This window comes from Vipera ursinii, assembly GCF_947247035.1.
Source record: "Vipera ursinii genome assembly, chromosome: 3".
In the NCBI taxonomy this organism is placed as follows: domain Eukaryota; kingdom Metazoa; phylum Chordata; class Lepidosauria; order Squamata; family Viperidae; genus Vipera; species Vipera ursinii.
Genome location: NC_139516.1, coordinates 193,756,206 through 193,775,279, shown reverse-complemented (window position 1 = coordinate 193,775,279; position 19,074 = coordinate 193,756,206). Strand labels below are relative to the sequence as shown.

At 41.0% G+C, this 19,074-nt stretch overlaps 1 protein-coding gene across 1 annotated transcript; it reads left to right on the top strand.

Annotated features, from left to right (window-relative positions):
- Nucleotides 1–5,553: 5,553 nt before the first annotated feature.
- On the top strand, nucleotides 5,554–13,108 carry KCNV1 (potassium voltage-gated channel modifier subfamily V member 1; the record flags this gene model as incomplete). Its single annotated transcript, XM_083357391.1, has 3 exons — nucleotides 5,554–6,035; nucleotides 7,689–8,215; nucleotides 12,597–13,108. 3 exons carry the CDS (start codon nucleotides 5,554–5,556, stop codon nucleotides 13,106–13,108), a joined length of 1,521 nt encoding a protein of 506 aa, XP_083213517.1.
- Nucleotides 13,109–19,074: the final 5,966 nt, after the last annotated feature.

Below are 19,074 nucleotides of genomic sequence, written 5' to 3'. Positions count from 1 at the left end.
TGAGATAAAATTATTTTACCTAAATGTGTGTAAATGAACAAATATACAGCTCTCTTTCTTGAATTATTAGATTTGCATTATTGGAAGAACAAATATTGCAAGAACTTGAGCATATTGGGAGCAGGTGTACTTCAGTAAGTCTCTTCTCCCCCTAGGTTTGTCTGAGTGAATGAACCTTTATTGTCAAAGTACAACCATGTATACATTGAGATTGGCTGAGACTCCCTTTGTGCCCCCCCCCACCACAACTCACAGTGACAACAAACCCACCATCTTGTTACACCATGTGAGCTAATTGCACACCACACCGGCCTCACAAGTCAATCATACATAAAGTTATTTCCTGTTCAAGAGCCTGACAGCCCATGGATAGAAGCTGTTCTTCAGCCTGTTGGTATGGCTGGCTATACTCCTGTATCTTCTACCCGATGGTAGGAGAGTAAAGAGGTGCCGACCAGGGTGTGAGTCATCCCTGAGAATTTTTCTCTCTCTTCCAAGGCAGCGAGCCTTGACGATGTCATTCACTGGTGTCAGGGAACAGCCCACAATGTCTTGTGCTGTGCTCACCACCCTCTGTAATACTTTCTGTAATAGTCCCTGGAACCAGGTGCCCCTTACAAGGCTTCAGGGACTTCCTTGACCATAACTCTCACCATTGGTTCTTCAGCAGAAGAGCTCCATGTCTCAGAAAGGTCCTGGATAATACAACCGCTCTCCATACTAATGGTTGGATTCAACCACACTAAAATGGGATTGGACCGTTTCTAGTTCAGCACGTTGCCTGCACCACTAATAGTTACCAAGACATCATATTTGTTGCTTGGTCTTACATGCCATGTGCATCCTGCAATTGTACAGTTATTTCCTTAGCCCAATGCTTATCTAAAACAAGAGCAAAGAAATGACAAATTTGTTCCAAATGCAAGGATTCACACCAGCGCATCCCAAACCTGGCAACTGTAAGGTGTATGAACTTCAGCTCCCAGAAATCCCCAGCCAGATATTAGCTGGGGGATTCTGGGAGAGAATAGAATAGAATAGAATAGAATAGAATAGAATAGAATAGAATAGAATAGAATAGAATAGAATAGAATAGAATAGAATAGAATAGAATAGAATAGAATAGAAGCTGGAAGGGACCTTGGAGGTCTTCTAGTCCAGCCCCCTGCTTGAGCAGGACAACCTATACCAGCGTTTCCCAACCTTTAGGAACTTGAAGATGCGTGGACTTCAACTCCCAGAATTCCCCAGCCAGCATAGCTGGCTGGGGAATTCTGGGAGTTGAAGTCCACGCATCTTCAAGTTCCTAAAGGTTGGGAAACGCTGACCTATACCATCTCAGACAAGTGACCGCTTAGACGTTGTGTGAACCCACTCGCGCTTGACATTCGAGCTCCGCCTCGGTCTAATTCAAAACAAAGCCATTTCCCAAACTGGGCTTCTCAATCTCTTGCACGGCTTTCTGTCCGAAGAGACTCGCTCGCATTTCACTCACCGCTCTCCGGGTCTTGCAAAGAAGCCGGGCGTATTAAAGCTCCTCCTGCTCCCTCGGAGTTGGGCTCGCGTTTTCTCACGTGATCAGCCCAGCGTCTCCATTGGAACGGCGCTCTCCAAGTTGAGAGCCGGAGAAGCGGGCTGGGAAGCGGGCGCCCAGCGAAGCTCTCTGGAAGCCCACGGAAAAAGCAAGATTATTTTGGAGGGGGGAAGGCGAGCCGGGAGGAAGGGCAGCCGCTTGAGCGTAGCAGCCCAGATGTCCTGGGCCGCCAGAAGGGAAGCAGGTAAGTTGGATGTCCCGTTGCGCTTCTCAGCTTTGGATGGGAAAGTGCGCCCTTTAGCAGTTGGAGTAAAAATGAGTCACCCGTCTCTTTTCTTTTCCTCTTTACCTTTCTTCCTTCCTCCCTCCCTCCCTCCCTTTCTTTCTTCTTATCCTCTACGGCGCTTCGGGTATTTACTTTTTCATGTCTTGGTTTGTCTATATTCATATTAAACTGATAGTGGCAAGCTTATTCAGTAGTAAATCGTAGGATGCTCACTGACGTTCACTTCTGGAGAGAGGAAAAATGCACCATCGGTTGCAATCACATATAACTGTGGCATTCTATAGTAGTCTCCAGCGTGACTTTTTTGAGAGTCCTTAAACATCGGTTTAAAGCAACTTCTGGCACGTATTTTTTTAACTGGAATTGATGCAGCCCTGTTTCTCAGACCGAAATCCCCTTTGCACGCTTGCAAAGCGGTAAGGTCAAGAGATTGTGCTTCCAAGGTGTGTTGGACTTTGCTGTCTCAGGATCAATCTGGGCTTACGCAGCCAGAGGTGTTAGATGATTTTGCTACTACCTGACATAAAACTGGTCAGGACTCTGTGCAAACCAGTTATTAGTCCTTATTTTTACCAAAAAATATATACACAACTTTTCTTTGACTGATGATTATAATTAATGAGTATGATTAAAAGATGCATGAATGGAAATAGACATTATTGACATTATCTTCATTAAGCATCTAATAGTTTTTTTTTTCTAATTGGGAAAAAAATTGCCTAATACAGGCAAGACACTTGAAAGCTTGGTAAAAGAATGGTTTGCAATTACAACGTGCACAAAAGGAGATGGAGAATTGAACTACTAATTAAAAATAAATGAGCCAATTTTATCGGCACTTTAATGTGAATGCAAACTCTTCCTAGAGCAATAAAGATTATTGACATGTTCCTGCTCGCATTACCGATAAGTGAATCCCTTTATGTTTCATAGGACTTACTCTCCATAAGTGAGCATAGGACTGCAGTCTAGTTAAGTTCCATGGAAAGAAAAATGTCCTTATTACAGAAGAAATGTTAATATGCTCCAAATTAGGTCAATGGTCAATGCCACTGTTTAACTATGTTCCAGTAATTTTAAAGGAAATAATAGATATATTGGGAATTGAGTAATTATTGAATGCCATCCTATGTGATTTACTTCAGTAGTACTGTATGTCAAGGGTAACATGATCCAATTTGTAGATCTCCTGCCTTAAAATAATTAGCCTGATTCTTCTGTATTTCTCTCCTCCCTCCCCTCGTCATTATGCCTGATAAAGAGTTCTTAAGAATTCAAAAATAATCACATATAATCACACACCATTTGGATTGATCTCAACTATGAATTTTGGATTCCAGACCCCACCACTCCCTCCCCCAGTCAAGGATAAGATAGCTTTTTATAATTTTAGAAAGTATCTGTTATTCAAAATAATAATCAAGGTAATAATTGTCCATTTTGGTTAGGCAAGGAATAACCAATTGAAGGTATTATAAATGTTTGCAGGAAGACCGGTAATGATTGAATGGCTGGTCATTTGCCAGGGAAATCTGAGTAAAACCCTGACTGCAAATATAAAAAATATACCTTCCAGAGGTATAAAAAGTGATGTTACTTAAAAACAAGCATTTAGTGATCTCAGCATCTGTCAACAAAAGCTCCAGTGAAAGCATATCAATGCTACATGATTACAATTGATGATGAAGTGAATAGTGATTCATTGGCCTTTTTTTCTCCATCTTATGCATTCCATTCATATTTTAGGTATTAGATTTAAGACATTCTTGGAGTTGGGAAAGAAAAAGGAGTTTTTCAAACCATGGCAGATGTGAACCAGATGGGTATTTCAACCATATCTCTTAAGTGAGACATCACTCCATTCCTTTAGGAAGACTCCGGGAAAGAGGATCAAGCCACTCGCACAGATTCTGCTTTAATATATTCACTAATAAATGAAGGCTGAATTACACTTGTCTACAGTCCCAGAGTCTATAATGTCACTCTTTTTTCTGGACATGAATAGTGAGACTATCTGTTAATCTAACCTCCTTAGTCATATGCTGCTGTTAGGAACTTGAAGTTCCTACCAGAATATCAAGATGACATATACAGTATACTTCCTGTTTTTCAACACAACTGTTGTTTGGGATGGGTTGGCTGAGAATTAATCACTGGTCCACAGTCACCTACAGAGCTTCCAGAGTTGGATGTCTATGGAAATTCTCAATCATCCAGGTCATGGTTGTCCCAAAGATATGTTTTCCAAAAGGCAACTGGACTTTCTTGTTTTGTTTTGTTTTGTTTTGTTTTGTTTTGTTTTGTTTTGTTTTGTTTTGTTTTTCTTTGAAAACATTTTCCTTCTCACCCAAGAAGCTGAAAAAAACTGAAGAAACTTCTTGGATAAGAAGTGACTTTAAAAAAAAAGAAAGAGAGAAAAGAAAAGAAAGAAAAGAAAGAAAAAGAAAGAAAGAAAGAAAGAAAGAAAGAAAGAAAGAAAGAAAGAAAGAAAGAAAGAAAGAAAGAGAAAGAAAGTCTATTGCCTTTTGGAAAAAGCACCTTTGGTGTTCCAGAATTGGAGGTGAACTTGAATCCAAGACTCCCCTGAGTTGAATGTTTACATAAGGTCCAACTACATGTATGATTTAGAACAGCCTTGCCTGGAACCTTCCAGATGGTTTCACCCAGTGCAGAATGTTTTTATAGATGACCTTTTCAACAGCAATGGAAATTGGGAAATGATGAGGAAAAGTGCTGAGAATGAGAAAAATCTGGGGTTTACAACCACAGATGACCTTTTCAGCATCACTGAAAATAAAAAAGAGGTACAAAAAATGATAAATCTGTGGTTTAAACTGCAGATTTTTTTCAGTGCTGTTGGAAAATGTTCACATAAATACTTTTATATCTGGTTGTTCACAGTTCCATGACTGGTTTCAAACATCTACATCCTATGCCAAGCACACCAACATTCTGCATCCACAAAATTCATGCTGAAAAATCTGAATATTTGTGTTAGAAGTTTAGTATGCTTTTCCATTTGTGTATACACACAAACACACACAGAGAGAGATTTAATATTATCACAAGCTGCTTGTATGAGGGGAACAAAGACATGGAGGTTGTAAAGATCTAGAGTTTAGTTTATTTGGTACCTCCCAGATATGTTGGGTCTTCAACACCAAATAGGCAAAGATTGGTGACAATACCCTTGATTTTTTTTAATTTATATGTATTTTTAATTTTCATAAGGATTCTAAAGCCTCTGGGAGGAGGCTTCGTGGTATCCGAAGCAGAACATCCAGATTCCATCACACTTTTGTTCCATATAGTATTAACCTTGTGAACTCTCAAGCTTTACCTTTCCATTATGTATTCAAGATGGACAGTGATTGATATTTGTATGTGTTTATATGTTGTATATAGCATGTTTATATGTGTGTTATGTATGTGTACACCTTTGGGAGTAGGTAACAGAATTTCATTTTTAATGTGTGCCAGTGTGCCCACGGTAAAAAATGACAATAAAGGTTATCTAAAAACAGAACAAAACTTGAAGTTTTCATAGTTTGGCATTAGTGCCAGATTCCATAATTATGTAGTGTAACAATGAATGAAAATAATGCTTGTAGTCCTGATCCTTAGGATATTCAGAGAAAAAATAATAATTTTGTTCCTTTAACTCCGGAATCAGTTTTCATCATTAACTAACACTTTTCTCCAGGAGACCAAAAGCTGCTGTTGGAGCTGAAGGATGAAGTCACCTCCTTGCTGCTTGTCCCTTTCTTCTGGGGCCTCTGGAGAGGAATTAGGTGAGAGCACATCCTTTGATTCTTTGGAATCCAGTGTCTTCTATAGTGAGGAAGGGCCAGGACCTTTGCTACAGCACATAGCTCCATCCTTGGAATGGATGATCGTCAACGTTGGAGGTGCCCGCTTTGTGCTCTCCCAGAAGAAGCTTTGTTGCTATCCAGACACTCGGCTGGGCAAGCTAGCAGTAATGGTTTCAGCTGCCCAGGATGTTGCCTCCAGCCTCTTGGACCTCTGTGATGATGCCAACTTGGTGGAGAATGAATATTTTTTTGATCGGAACTCTCAAGCATTCAGTTATGTCCATAACTATTACCAAACTGGCAGGCTACATGTAATGGATCAGCTGTGTGCGCTTTCCTTTCTGCAGGAGATCCAATATTGGGGGCTGGATGAGCTCATGATTGATTCCTGCTGCAGGGACAGGTGAGCAATTTGGGGGGGCAGAAATCCATCAGAGTGGCTTAGTTAATTTGGTTATAGGAAGATGTAAAGGCAAAGTTAACACAAATTAGAGAAACATATATGAGTAGCCCAGAAATGACTCGCTGTGATTTGAAAATAGTGAGAAAGTTCTGCCCACAATTCCTCTCTTGACTATCATGTTGTCTTGTCTTTAAAAATAGATTAAGAAATATACAAATAAAGATTTTTAAAAACCCTGTTGATATTTCAGACTAGGAGATTAATCAAGGGTGGGTAATCTTCACCTTATTTCAGAAGTCCTTTGTGAGCAAGCAATGGAAATATTTGGTAAGAGCAATCTATCCCTTTACCTCAATTTACTACTGACATGTAATATGGCTCCCATCAGTTTTCTGTTAGAACTGGATCTTGATGAAAAAATGATGTTCATCACTAAGTTAAATTGTGCTGATATTGAACTTGGATCTGGTAGACTAGATCCATCCTTGAGTTACCACTTCCAAAAATATTAAAGTTAATTCTTATTCCACCTGTGAATTTCATTCTCCACCTGTTTCAATTGTTTACTTGAATTAACTACTATTTGTTTAAGCAGAAACTTCACATGGCTCACTGTAATAATATATGAGTAAAATAAAAGCAAATCTATAAATACAGTAAACAACTATTGGGAAAATTCCAACTTGAAACCAAATCAGTGTTGATATTCCCCCCCCCCAAAAAAAAAGCAATACATAAAGAAATCTAAGTAAAGTCACAAAAATATTATTAAAATTCAGGAAATGTCCCCTGAAATGCAAAAATGCATGAGCTGCGCGTAGGTGTTCTAAAGCAAATCAGGATGTTTGGCAGGGATATTGTCTTGATGAATGATCATCCTTTATTCCAACTCAAGTCACACAACAGTATGGTGTTAGTTTATGGCAACTCAATTTTTTATTTCTCATTGAATTTATTCCACATTAATCCTTATCAGAATTAGCCTGTAGTAGAGCAGCTTGCAGTAGTAAAATTAGATCTGAAATTGCATATATAATATGGGTGAAAAGGATTCTACCACATTTTCTTCCTCAATTGTGTGTTACTTCCTCACATCATTTTCAATGGTATTGTGGAGCAACCCGTCTGATTAAGCATAGGGTGTCTGTATTTATTTTGATAAGTGAGTTTATGTTGAATTACTTAAAGAATTAAATTGAATTCTTCCCTTATCAAGACTTGATAACATTGTTTGATGATTCAAATGCAGCCTGCCTGCACAGGGATAGCTTGGATAATCATTCACTTTTGCACTTCAGCTTCAAAATATATATTCTTAACCTCCCACTTGCTATTCAAGTTGGGTATGCTGTCGCTTGGGAATTTTCTTTCTATTCTTTCTCCAAAACACATATTAGAAGTTACTGGTTCTCTTTAAGACCTCTCAACATTCTGTGCCTCTTTTTCAGTTTGGCTTGGCTTATAATGAGAAAGGATCCTTTGAGAAAATTAATCCAATATTCATTTCCAAAAGTAATCTTTGCCCACCATTAGCAGGCCCTAGTAATACTGTCTACCAGGGAAGTTCAGAAATAGCTATCTCAAAAGGTTTTCCACCTATTTTATATATTGACTTCCAGTAGTGTAATATTAATAGCTGACTGCTCTATGCAGGTACTTCAGAAGGAAAGAACTGAGTGAAACTTTGGACATCAAGAAAGATGCTGAAGAATTGGATGCCCAAGTTGAGGAAGAGGATTTCTCTGGAACTCTGTGTTCCACCACCAGACAAAAGCTATGGGAAGTCTTAGAAAAACCGTCTTCTTCTGTAGCTGCCAGGACTTTTGGCACAATCTCTATGGTTTTTGTCATCATTTCAATTGCCAACATGGCTCTGATTTCAGTGGAATTGACCTGGATGCCAGCCCAGCTACTTGACATCCTGGAGCATGTGTGTATTGCTTGGTTCACAGGAGAACTTTTGTTACGCTTTCTCTGTGCGTGGAATCGGTGGCGATTTTTAAAGAATGTAGCAAATATCATAGACCTTCTGGCCATTTTGCCCTTCTACATCACACTGTTGGTAGAGAGTTTACGGGGCGGACACAGCTCCCAGGAGCTGGAAAACATGGGACGTATTGTGCAAGTGCTGAGGCTGCTGAGAGGTCTGCGCATGTTGAAGTTGGGCAGGCATTCAACAGGTAAATCCATGTGGTGTTGGGAGCCTCTCATTCTTCTTGGGAGACTTCAGGGAACAGCAGGGGTTGGGGGAAAGGGAATGAATTAATAAACTGAATTACCAAATAGGTAAGATTCCCCAAAGCTGCTTGTACTTGCAGTGTTCCAATTCACCAATCCCAAAGGTGCTTTTACAAAAGGCAATTGTTTTTTTTTCCCTTAAAACATTTTGCTCCTCATCTAAGAAGCTTCTTCCATTCTTAAGCACCTGTGCAACAACCACGACTTGGAGGACTGAGAATCTCCATAGATAATTCACTTGTACCACTTGTCGCCCTCCCCCCACAAACACACTTTTATCAGAAGTGCTCTGAGGCTAAACTTTTTAAACTAGTTTGGGGGTGGGAGTGGTTTGCGGGGGGGTGGGTGGGGGGCAGGCCAAGTTGAGTTGGAGGTTCCTTCAAAGGAACTCACCTATTTTTAGTGGAAATAGGTTCCAAAATCAAGCCTTCAGATTATGGTGGGTACAAATTTCAGATGGCACACCTATTTCTTTGAATAGAGAAAGAATAAGTGAGGGGTCCTTGGTATTCTCTGTTTTCTTGCAGATGTTTCAGTACCCAAGCTAGGTAACATCAGCAACATTAGCACCAGCACTGATGATGTTACTTAGTTTTGGTAATACAACATCTGCAAGAAAACAACCAAGCTCCCAGAGCACCAAGCAGGCCTTATTTCTACCCTGAGCTACAAATATTCCCCTTTATTGGTACAAGAAAGTTGTCGGTGAAGCTGGAGAATCACAAGCATTCTCCTGCTCAACCCCAAAAGTCCTCCAGGAGAAGGGCGGTATATAAATAAAATTAATAAATAAAATAAATTAATAAAAAGGTTTGAACAGTGATAGAATTTGGAAGACTTTCCGGCAAGAACCTGAGCTTTTTGCAGTCGTTTAATTTGGGGGACATTTGTCAAAGCCTCAGTGCTTTGCCATCATTCCAATCAGCTCTATTTTTCCCCTTCCTCAGAATTATCTTAAGGAAGCTAAGTAGCACCAGAAGCTGAGTCTCGTCCATCCAAAGTCTTGGATTACCAATAGAGGAAGGGAATTAACATACAAAATATAATAACATAGGCCCTTCAGAATGAAAAGCAAAAGTCTTTCTAACTGGCCACCTGTTACTTCTGACTGGCTTTTCTATATGCAAAACCTGTTCCTGCTCTCTGATCCCTTCCCAAATACTTTTCACAATAGTGTCATTTTGCTTGTTTCTTTGCTTCTAAGTAAGAGAATGAATGGTAATGAGTCTGAGGTAAACCTTTTGCCAAAAAAAAAAAACCTGAGCACCTTTACTACAGGAGTATTAATTAGTCAAGCTGCCTGCAGCAATTTACCAAATTAAGGAAGAAAATTAGAAGAAAATTAGAGGTCACTTGGAATTAAAAATTCCAAAACAAGTGCAGAGATTTGTGCTAAGGAAATGGGGATTTAAAGGGTTACAATCAGAAAATCATGACATCATTGGCAAATACAATTAAAGTATACCCAAAAAGTAGATGCTATTAATCATGAGATGGGAACAGAAGGTGGGGGTTGTTGTTCCTAGGGAACTATGAACCAATCAGTTGGTATCTTATCTCGTTCCTAGCACAGTTGACTCTCACAACAAAAACAGACAATTTAATTTAACACCATCATTTAACTTACAATATATATTCTCTTCAGCCCATTTTCCTCTGTTAACTAGAAAATGAAATCCAAAAGCCTTATCATATGTTCTTTATCAGAAAAAAATCCACAAAGGGTTACTATCTTAATTTTAATTGAATACGGCAACCCTGTATTTCTTCCATGTGCTTTTAATGATCCTGATCTTTAGCCTCTTCAAGTAAAGTTACAGATTTTGAATTCTTGTAATCTTTTTTTGTTCTTTCTCAAGAAATCTTTCAGAACTTTAACAGACTCTTTTATGTATCTAGCAAGAAAATTTCTTTTTTTTTGTTTGATCACTTCTCAAAAAATCCTTCAAGACTTTGACAGGTCTCTTTTATATATCCAGTAAAAAGAAAGTTATTCACATCTCTTTTGTGATTTAGTAATTGCATATCTTGTTTAGGCAATGAAACTTTTGCTTCCTTACCATTCCACCTATCTATACTAGTAAAAAATGTCAAAGACCAGTTTCTCATAAATATCCATCACAAGACTCACTGATAGGATATTTTACTCTAATTTTTTTTCCAATTGTAAAATTTTACTATTCTCTAGCTCCCTCTGGTGTCCACTATTGAAGTCCCATTATATCTTGTTTTTACTTCAGAAAACCCAAACTTCCCATGAGAAGGATTCAGTTAATTTAAGATTATAGTCCAAGTCCATCTAGATCCTTAATCCATTATTATCTTTTGAAATCAATATTCTAAACATCATTTTGCTGTTTAATAAAAAAAATTCTATTTATCCCCAATCTTTGAAATCATATTAAAAGATTCTTTCTCTAAGGAGAAGGCAGCTCACCCAGTAATTGTTGTAATACTTAATGTTCCAAAGGGTCTTAATATTTCCAAAACAATTTAAAAAGAAAGACCCAATCCAAAACAATTTAAAAAGAAAGACCCAATCAACAATTATGTCCTTTAAATAGGCTATGTTCACAACTGTGAGCAAAGATGGTTCCTACCTCAACTTCTAACTGTTGAACTCATAAGCTGACTGCAAAACATTGATTCCTGTGGTAAACTCACAAGGAGCCACATGGGCTATCTCAAAAATCTCTGCTTGATCCAGAGGGAATTTCAGCAGCCAGGAGCTTGCATCTCACACCAGTTCCACTGCATAATACTATCCTGCTGCCATGGTTCTCAACAGGAAGTCCCCCCTCCCAAAGGAGAGTTATTCTCTCTTGGTTGTCAAATAACCATGAGTGATGAAAATTAATTCTATGAGAACACAGCTATCAATAGATGGGGAGGTTAGAAAGATTCCTATCTCTTCTCCTTTCCAGCATATGAGCAGACTTGTGCTGGGAAGATTTAAATAGCAAAAAGAAAAATGGGAAGATTATTGGTGAAGCAGGAACTCTTATCAACTTCTGGATAATTCCAAACCAATAAGCAACTGTAAATATGAGCTAGCAGTATGATGCCATTATCAAAGGGCACATGAAAATGCAGATTATGCAAAAGTACTTGTACTGTATAGGAAGAAATTGTTTCCCCTTGAGCACTCTTTAATGCCTACATATAATAAAAGCTGAATCTGTTTTTCTGCTTCAACTGTTAAAGCAGAATGTGAGAACTGACTTTAGTAATGTCAAGGAAATGGTCTCTTGCCCTTACGCAGGCCATTTGATAACCTGAGACATCTTGGGTGTTGTGGGCTTAATTTGTTACTAAACACTGAGTGAGAACAATAATGTGGATACCAGTAATAGAATTGTTTTGTGTTAGGAATTTGAGGGTGACATGTATTTTTATTGTTTGAATTAAAAGAATGGTAGATTTCTTTGTCATTAACCATTGACTTTTGCCATTTTTTCTTATTTCAGTCACATAGTTTTTTAAAAAGTGTGATGCATATTTAAGATTAGAAGTGAATGCATAAGATTTTAAAAGTTATAAAAAACTTACCATTAGTTTTTGATGTGCTTTTCCTGAGAAGATGTTAAATCTTTCATCTAAGAGCCAGGGACAAAGCACTTTTTTGACATTATCAAGCTCATGAATCTTTATGCTTCACTTAATAAGCCACCAATGACTGTAAGATAATAATTTCAATGAAGCCTTCTTATGGAGCTTCAACTCTTGACCTTGCTTAGTTATGGAGTCACATATTCAGAAGGGTTCCAGATACATCAAGTGCTTCCTTATGAAATGTGATCTGTGGACTTCCACTCCAGAATTTGCTTTGAATTCTGGGAGTTGAAATCCCCACTACTAGAAGGCATCCAAGAGCTTAGGATTGACATTGACTTCAAGACAAACTTCTTTTAATAGGGTGATAAGATGGATACTTACATCAGGCATGTTAAACTGCCGGCCCACAGGCTGGATGCATCACACCAAAACCGTGCCCACCCCATTGCCAGCAATGGGGAAAAAGTCCCAACACAGTGTCACATGTTGTCACGAGTTTGACATGCCTGCTTTACATGATACTTCTCCAAGTTGACATCTGTGTCAAGTCTACAATTCAGAGAATTCCTAGCCAAGTTGGATAGGGATAATGTAAAAACCCAATATATCTGGAAGGATCCAAATCACAGTGGCAGTCTTCCATTTACTGCTTAATGGAAAAGATAATTTGATTGAATGAATGCCACTTCTTCCCACTCTGGTTCACTGATCAAGAAGAAAAGCAGTAAGAGGGTATCTTGCTAATTGAAATATTGTTTTATGTTTTAGGTCTGCGTTCCCTTGGGATGACCATTACACAGTGCTACGAAGAGGTTGGCATGCTTCTCCTTTTCCTCTCTGTGGGCATCTCCATCTTTTCCACCATAGAGTACTTCGTTGAGCAAAGTATCCATGACACAAGCTTCACAAGTGTGCCTTGTGCTTGGTGGTGGGCTACCACTTCCATGACAACAGTTGGCTATGGAGACATTAGACCAGATACAACCATTGGCAAGGTGGTGGCCTTTATGTGCATATTATCTGGAATATTGGTCCTAGCTTTACCAATTGCCATCATCAATGATCGCTTTTCTGCCTGCTATTTTACCCTGAAGATAAAAGAAGCTGCCTTTCGCCAGCGGGAAGCCCTAAAGAAGCTCACAAAGAATATGTCGAGTGACTCTAACATCAACATTAATTTGCGAGACGTGTATGCTCGAAGTGTAATGGATGTGTTGAAGTTTAAAAGCCGAGAAAGAACAAGTACCAGGAGCAGTGCTGGTGATGAGTTTTGGTTTTGAATACACATGCTTACCCACAAACACACACAAGAGTATGAGAGATGCCTAAGGTGGCAATAGCTTTAATAACAGCAACGAATGCAAAATTAATGGTTCTTTATTTTCCCCTGTGCAAATCTGCTTATCTGCTGAGCATATGAACAACTAATATAGTCCAAAGGTGTATTAAAAATCAAAACAAAACAAAAGGTAATAATCTCAGGGTACACAAATGCAAATTCTGTTTAACATTTTTCATCTTTCATTAGAAAACAATGGAAAAATGTATCCCAGTGGATTAATATTCAGTTCTTTGGCTGTAACCCTTTGTGCTCATTCCATTATGAAAAGAATAAAAGATTAGCAACGTGTATATTGCTGTATTGGTATGAATGTAAAATAAAAGAAAGGGCCTACTAAAAGAGTAGAAGTCAACCACTGACAAGCAGCATATTCTAGAAGTAGTAGCAAAGAGACAGCAAAAGGATACTTATGGGGATGTCAACGTTGGCAGCTTTCTGCTAAGCCTGTGTATGGCAATGATTTGCTTCAACAAAATACCTTGAATAGCAGAGGTGAGGCTATTTGTGATGACATAATTCTCCATGGTACAATACACTTTGGGTTCCTGCACAAGTAGTAACCTCTCCTGGCTACTGAGCACAACCACAATTGACCCCCAAATTTCTGCTGCTAAGCGAGGCAGATAAGCGAATTTTGCCCTATTGTACAACCTTTCTCCCCACAGTTGTTAAGTGAATCACGGCAGTGGTTAAGTGAATCTGGCTTCTCCATAGACTTTGCTTGTCAGGAGGTCGCAAAATGTGATCACATGACCCTAGGACACTGCAACTGTCATAAATATGAGTCAGTTGCCTAGTGTCTGAATTTTGACACTAGGGGATGCTGCCATGGGTTTCAGTACCATTGTAACTTTGAACAGTCACTAAATGAGCTGTTGTAAGTCAAGGAGCACCACACATAATTGATACAGTGGATTCTACTAGCTGCAAGCTCTTGGTGTGTGAACAGGAGGATGTTGCTTTTTCTGCGTGGTTTCTGTCTCATCAAGACTCTTCCTGCCGAGTGTCCTACTGTATGACTGATGAGTGCTTTCAGCACCATTTCTGTGTTACATGAACGCTGGCTGGCACCGAGTCAATGGTATCATCTGTTGGCATTTCCATTCCAAACGCTCTGGCACAGACTGTTGCTTGGTTTCAACTCTGCATATCAGGATGGTGTCAGCACAGTTGCCTCCCTAAATTCATGCTGCCTTCTGGAGCTCCTGATGGTGAGGACACAAATAGGATTGCACCGCACACCTGAGGTAAAAGTAAAAAAGAATAATGAGCAAAATCTTTCTGTTTAAGAAGAAATGTATGGCTATCTGGGATATCTTTAATTCAGACAGCTAGGAGTTGAAACAAAACACTGTAGTATCACCTCACCCTTTAACACAGCAGTGAGCAATTGTGGGTCTGGAGTCTTTATGTCCTTTCACTTCTTTTTTAGGAGTCTGTCAGGGACAGTCTGATCATGATTATGGAAAGCTGACAGACAGCAGGTTTTACTGCCATTTTTCTGTCACAAGATGACAGATTAATAATTTTCTGATTAGTAATCAGCAAGTAATAATTGAACAAATTGCAGAATTTGTAATTGTAGGAAGGAAAGAATTCATCCACGTCATGACTGACATGGAATACACTAGGGCAAATTTTAAATACACAGATCAGGGATGTCAAACTGTCGGCCCGCAGGCCAGATGCGTCACGCCAAAACCACACCCACCCCATTGCCAGCAATGGGAAAAAAGTTATGTCGTGTCACGTCACGTGATGTTGTGACCTTGACACCTGTGACATAGATGCAAACAATCGTTCCCTTTTCCTGATAAGGTTGTGACTGGCTCAGTCATCATCACAAGTGTAATTTCCTTGATTTTGGCTCAGCATCCTCTATACATTTATTTACTTATTCAATTTCCATAGCTGCCCATCTCAAACAAATGACTCTGGCTGAAGAACAATCATAAAACAATTATAAAAACAGTTACAATACAGTACAGAATGGTTCCTCAGGTAACCCAGTCCCAAGGCCTTAAAGGGGACAAGCAGCGCCTTGAACTCATACACATACAGGCAACCAATGCTGCTCATGCCGTGTGGCCTCATTTTGCATCAGTTGAAGCTTCCAAATGCTTTTCAAGAACAGCCCTGTATTATATGTATACAGAATACAGTTATGGGGGGGCAGTTAATATGTTAACGTCAATGGTTCATAAGGTTAAACAATTAACAAACGGTACATGAGGTAAAACGCTGACAGCGGAACACGAGGGAGTTTTGACAGCTGTCAAAACTCCGGACTCGCGCATGCGCACGAGTTGACAGCTCTCGGCTGTCAAAATAACACAAGCCGCCGCACGAGGATCCGAACTGTCAAACGAACCGCAAAGCTGATTGGAGGAGAAAAGAAGCGGGAAGAAGACCGGGTAGTGATTGGACTATACGACCGGCACCAGACTATAAATAGCCAAGTGTTCCTATTACTTTTGCTCTGTTCTAATAAACGTGTTAAGGTTACCTGCTGTCTGGAGTGGTCTGTCCAGCCACTTTACTGGCGACGAAGGTGGGATCCGCTTCACGAGCTGAAGTCACGGCCAGGAAGGCAGTTCCGGCCAACTGAGCTAGTCACTGGAAGTTTTAACTTCCACAGTGAAGCGGACCACCGAACTTTGACAGCATGGCTAATTTCGGACGAGTGAGAGAATTCGACACTCACTACCCCGAGCGATGGGAATCGCACCTGGGGCAGGTCGAGGGGTTTCTCCTCGTCAGCAAGATCACGGATGACAGAGCCAAAGCAGCAGCCCTTCTCTACATCAGCGGGCCACCCGTCTATGATGCTGCTGTCGGGCTATTCAGCCCCGTACCGATTACCGAGGTCCCATATGCTGAACTCATCGACCGGCTTAGCAAACACTACATGCCGGCTCGCTCGGAACTGTACTGGCGAGTACAGTTCGCCCAGCGAAGACAGCGGCCGGATGAAGCTGCGAACGACTTCATCGCAGGAGTCCGGCACGCCGCCCGAAGCTGCAACTTCCCTGATTTAGAAGAGCGGATCCGGGACCAGGTGGTCATCGGCCTGAGAGACGAACGCCTCAGAAAGAAACTCACGTCAAAACCTGAGATGACGCTTGCCCAGGTCTCACGGGAGATTTTGGCATACGAGGACAACCATAAGAAGTCCCTCAACCGAACAGTGACGGAACCCCAGAGCAGCGTCCACCAGGACGAAGCATCTTTCAGCGACGAAGAATCCATAGACTTGACCGACACGGATGCCATACAACGCCGTATGGAAAGAAGGCAAAACAGGCGCAGTGACACCAACGTCCGGCCCAAGCCAAGAAACTTCGCGCCAAGTGAACAACGCAACGCCTGTGCCAGTTGTGGGGGCAACCATGCCCGGGCCAATTGCCGGTTTAAGAGCGCTAAATGCCACAACTGTGGCAAGACGGGCCACATCAAACCCGTCTGCCGAAGCCGCCCCCGTGACAATCTGCATGAAGTTGAGGCTACCACCCCAGGTACGATCTCCTACCGAGCCAGTAAGGGCAAAATGCCAGAAGTGTTAATAGAGGCAATCGACAGGGTGCACAATTTGAGCCCTAAGGTAAAAATCAAAACTAGGCTGCAAGGGGTCCCTTGTGATATGGAGGTGGATTCAGGCTCAGCTGTAACACTAATCTCATTTAAGACATTTAGGGAAGTCTGTCGGAACAGTAAAAAAATAATACCGTTAGAACCTCCTCAGGTTCAATTGGCAGACTACCAGAAAACTCCAATTCAGCTCAAGGGTAAAGCTAAGGTCTGGGTGGAGTACAAAAAATTCAAGGGACCCCTAGAAGTAATAGTCACCAGTGGAAACCGCACTAATCTGATAGGGTTAAATTGGTTTAACCCCTTAGGAATCGCCATTACTGGCGTTAACGCGGTACAAACGTCAAACCTCGAGGACGTCTGCAGAAAGTATGCAGACGTATTTGACGGTTCTTTAGGCAAATATACAGGTCCGCCCATCAACCTTAACTTAAACCCCGCCATACAACCTGTCAAAATTAGGGCCAGGAGGGTTCCCTTCGCCCTCAAACAAAAAATTGAGGATGAATTGGAACGCCTCGTCAAGCTGGGGGTTTTAGTACCTACGGAAGGGGGCAGCTGGGAAACCCCCATCGTAACACCAGTAAAACCTAATGGACAAATCAGAATATGCGCTGACTATAAAGGGACCGTGAACTTAGCACTTAATGCCCATTCTTACCCCATTCCAGCAGTAAGAGATGTCCTAGCTTCTATTCGCTCAGGCGCCATTTTTGCGAAATTAGACCTCACGCAGGCGTATTTGCAGTTGCCTGTGACAGATGACACTGCGGTCGCCCAGACAATTGTCACACACCGCGGTGCATTTAAAGTGACAAGACTACAATTCGGCATTTCGGCAGCCCCAGGCATATTTCAAAGTATCATGGAAAAAACTTTAAAAGGAATCCCAGGAGTTTCCCCTTACTTCGACGATGTACTCATCGCCGGAGAAACAGAAGCCATTTTAGCTGACAGGCTGTCAGCTGTTTTAGACCGGTTCAGAACGGCCGGATTTAAACTAAAGAGAGAAAAGTGCTCCATAGGAGTTCCGTCTACGGAATTCCTCGGGTATAAAATCGATGCCCAGGGCATCCACCCTACCAATGACAAATTAAAAGCTATTCAAGCAGCCCCCAGCCCCAAAAACAAACAAGAACTTCAGGCGTTTTTAGGGCTATTAAATTTTTATCACGCCTTCCTGCCCCACAAGGCTACAATTGCTGAACCGCTTCATAGATTATTAGACAAGGGCAGCCCCTGGTCCTGGTCAAAAGTACACGAGAATAGTTTCCAGTCACTAAAAAACATTATTTGCAAAAGCTCCACTGTCACCTTATTCAAAGAGGACGCCCCTGTCTGCATCGCGTGCGATGCATCTCCATATGGAATAGGAGCCGTCTTAAGTCACCTAGACCAGGATGACACTCAAAGACCCATCGCATTCTATTCCCGAACACTTACAAAAACTGAAAGGAATTACGCCCAAATTGATAGGGAGGCTCTGGCCATCGTGGCCGGAGTTAAAAAATTTCACGACTATTTGTATGGCAGACCTTTCACTATCTTCACAGACCACAAACCCCTATTAGGCATCTTTACCTGGAATAAAACAACTCCCCAAATATTATCCCCTAGAATCCTGCGCTGGTCAACCTTCTTATCAGCATACTCTTACAAACTGATATACAAGCCAGGCAGGGAACTTGGACATGCAGACTGTTTAAGCAGACTTCCAATACAGCGTTTCGACCCAGACCCAGCCCCCGCAGGCGGCATACTGGCTATCAATGAACTACCAGAATGCCCCCTAACAGCAAAAATCATTGCTGACAACTCCGTTAAGGACAACACGCTCAGCAGAGTCCTGCGATGGGTCACAACAGGATGGCCTCACAAGTGCCCAGAGGAAAGGTTCCGTCCATTTTTTTCCAAACAATTAGAACTAACCTCACACTTAGGCTGTTTATTATGGGGAAACAGGGTGGTGATACCACATTCAAACATACAACAAACTTTAAGAACCCTTCATGAGGGACACCCAGGGATGGTCAAAATGAAGCTTCTTGCCAGGAGTTATGTATGGTGGCCTGGGATTGACAAAGACATAGAACAACACGTAGGGGGATGTTATGCTTGCCAACTAACGAGAGGTGAACCACCCCAGGCCCCAGTTCATAAATGGGAAACGACAAAAAATCCTTGGTCCCGCATCCACCTAGATTTTGCGGGACCGATACGAGGACAGAATTTCTTAATAATAGTTGACAGTTTTTCCAAATGGCTCGAAGTGATTCCCTTAAATAAAATTACATCATACTCCACTATTCAAGCACT